We start from the raw sequence: 2,456 nt of genomic DNA, 5'->3' as shown, positions 1-2,456 counted from the left end.
ATCACTCGTTAATAATTATGGCAATTAACTCATTAATAAATTATAATAATACAGCCTAAATTATTTTTCAATATTGTCTAATATCGGATAGATTAATTTCAAATCTTATTCCTCATAAGCATTATCAAACTAATTATCAATACTCAAATTAACAAAATTTAGCTGACTCGGAAATGCAGAATTGATTTTTTTTTTTTACAGATATTGGATCTCCAAAACATCCATTTAGGCAAAAAGAATAAAAACATACTACTTACATACAGCTGACAAATTCTGCAATAATTGACAATATCCGAAACCAAACTTATTCATGGACACATACATACATCAATGGTAGTCGCGACAATACACTAAACACGGCATTGCAGGCCTGCAATAGAAATAACAATTACTATTTGATCAAAACAAATAATACACAAACAAATACACAACCAAACTAAAACTGTGGTAAGCGGTAACACTCTGACTGAGATACTCTAAATTAGCCGGATTTTTTTTTTATGTTGCAGTTACATCTCTTCTCTCTCGATACTTTTTAGTAAGGGCTACATGTGACCTACGAACATCATTAGGGTTAGCATCAGATCTAATTTGAACACTGTTTTGACCCAGGAATTTGACCAATGTGTATGGGCCCTCCCAACGATAAGCCAAGCTCTTATTAAACTTGTCCACCAATGATGACTTAACTTGCGATTTTATTAATAATTTATCCCCCACCTTATAATCAACAGGAATTCTCTTTTTATCATATAACGCCTTCCTCCTCTTCCACGCTAACTCCATATTACGCATCGCCGATGCCCAAATTTCACCTTTATTCTTATCCACAAATATTTTATCCACATTCCACTTAGTGTCAAGAGGGTCACACACATTATACCCGTATACCATATCCACTGGACTACACTTTAGTTCTGTGTGGATCGAATTATTGAGTGAAAATTCAATTTCGTGTATGCCCTTATCCCACTGTTGTTGTTTATCATGGAAAAATATCTTTAACCCATATTTCACAGAACGTATGTATCTTTCACTCAAATTCGAAAAGGCTGCGTAAGGGGAAATCCTGATATCTTTGATTCCTTGACTATATAAAAAGTCCGTGAACAATTTAGATACAAAAATAGAGTGACAATCATGGGCGAAAGCATGTATAAACCCATGCCTACACATTAACCTATACATCTTATTTATAATACTTTGGCTGGACAAAACTTTAATAGGTTCCAGATAAACAAAACGTGAACAACCATCTACTATAATTAAACAATAACGTCCTGATTTTGATCTTGTTATTGGCCCAATTACATCTCCATACCAAAGACCGTTTACAGTCTTTTCATATTCTGATACTAGCAACCCCATCTTTTTCCTATTTTCGGCTTTTGTAATTGACATTCTTTACAAGTGGTTACGTATTCCTTAATATCTTTCAAGATACCAGGCCATGTATAGCGCGAGGCTAATTTCCCAATCGTACGGCTCACCCCTCCGTGACCACCGGGCAAAATTTGTCCATGATAGAATTCCAACAATACTCTCCATAAATGTTTGGGAACACAAACCTTATAGGGATTCTTATATGCTTTTGTTTTCTTACAAAGTATTCCGTTTACCAATTTATAACCTTCTACCTGTTGTTTGCTTTCCAATTTTTTAATTATTTCTGACAAAAAAGGATCTTTATACTGATGCTCCTTAATAGATAAAGATGCATAGGGCATATCCCACATATTTACCATACATAGGTTTTGCATTTCCTCATCACTAGATTGTACATTCTCAATCAATTCGAAATCATGGGTGTTATATACTCTAGAAATAAAATCAGATGTTACATTTAAATTTGACGATATGTGCTTAACATCAAAATGAAAGGCAAACAACCTATGCAATAAGCTATCATATTTTTTTACACGTTTAATATTCTTGAGGGCATAAGACAAACTTTGATTATCTACTAATAATTCAAATTTATTATGTAAATAGATTTTAAATCGTTCTAGAGTCTCCACTATTGACATCAATTCAAGCAAATAAATGGGATTACTATAATCATAAGGACGTAATTTTCGACTGAAATATGCTACAGGTCTCAAGTAGCCTTCTGAATCGTACTGTTGGATCACCCCTCCAAGACTTTTTAATGATGAATCGCAACACACTATAAACATTTGGTTTAAATCGGGTAATTTAAGCACAATGTGGGATTCGAACATTGCCTTGATATCATCTAAGGCTTTTTTCTGGGCGGGTCCCCAATGAAATGCCACCTTAGGAGATCTCAATTCATTTATTGGATGCATTATTTCATGAAAACCAGGCACGAACCTTGAGTAATATTGCAAGAATGAACATAAACGCAACACCCCCCGACGATTTTTTGGTGCTGGTAAGTTGCGTATAATATCTAGGCGAGCAGGATCCATTTCAAATTTATTATATTCAATAAT

General features: G+C 34.1%; 1 protein-coding gene across 1 annotated transcript; it reads right to left on the bottom strand.

Annotated features, from left to right (window-relative positions):
- Positions 1–498: 498 nt before the first annotated feature.
- LOC145660765 (uncharacterized) lies at positions 499–1,188 on the bottom strand. Its single transcript, XM_081726172.1, has one exon. It carries the CDS (start codon positions 1,186–1,188, stop codon positions 499–501), a length of 690 nt encoding a protein of 229 aa, XP_081582298.1.
- Between the last annotated feature and the right edge of the window lie 1,268 nt (positions 1,189–2,456).

The sequence above is a fragment of the Thermobia domestica genome, chromosome 9 (assembly GCF_964235325.1).
Source record: "Thermobia domestica chromosome 9, izTheDome1.hap1.1, whole genome shotgun sequence".
In the NCBI taxonomy this organism is placed as follows: Eukaryota; Metazoa; Arthropoda; class Insecta; order Zygentoma; family Lepismatidae; genus Thermobia; species Thermobia domestica.
Note: the sequence above shows the minus strand (reverse complement) of the source record. Positions and strands in the feature narration are given on the sequence as shown.

Coding starts and splice junctions, on each gene's coding strand:
- LOC145660765 (XM_081726172.1), bottom strand. CDS start 1,188: ATGTATAGGTTAATGTGTAGGCATGGGTTTATACATGCTTTCGCCCAT.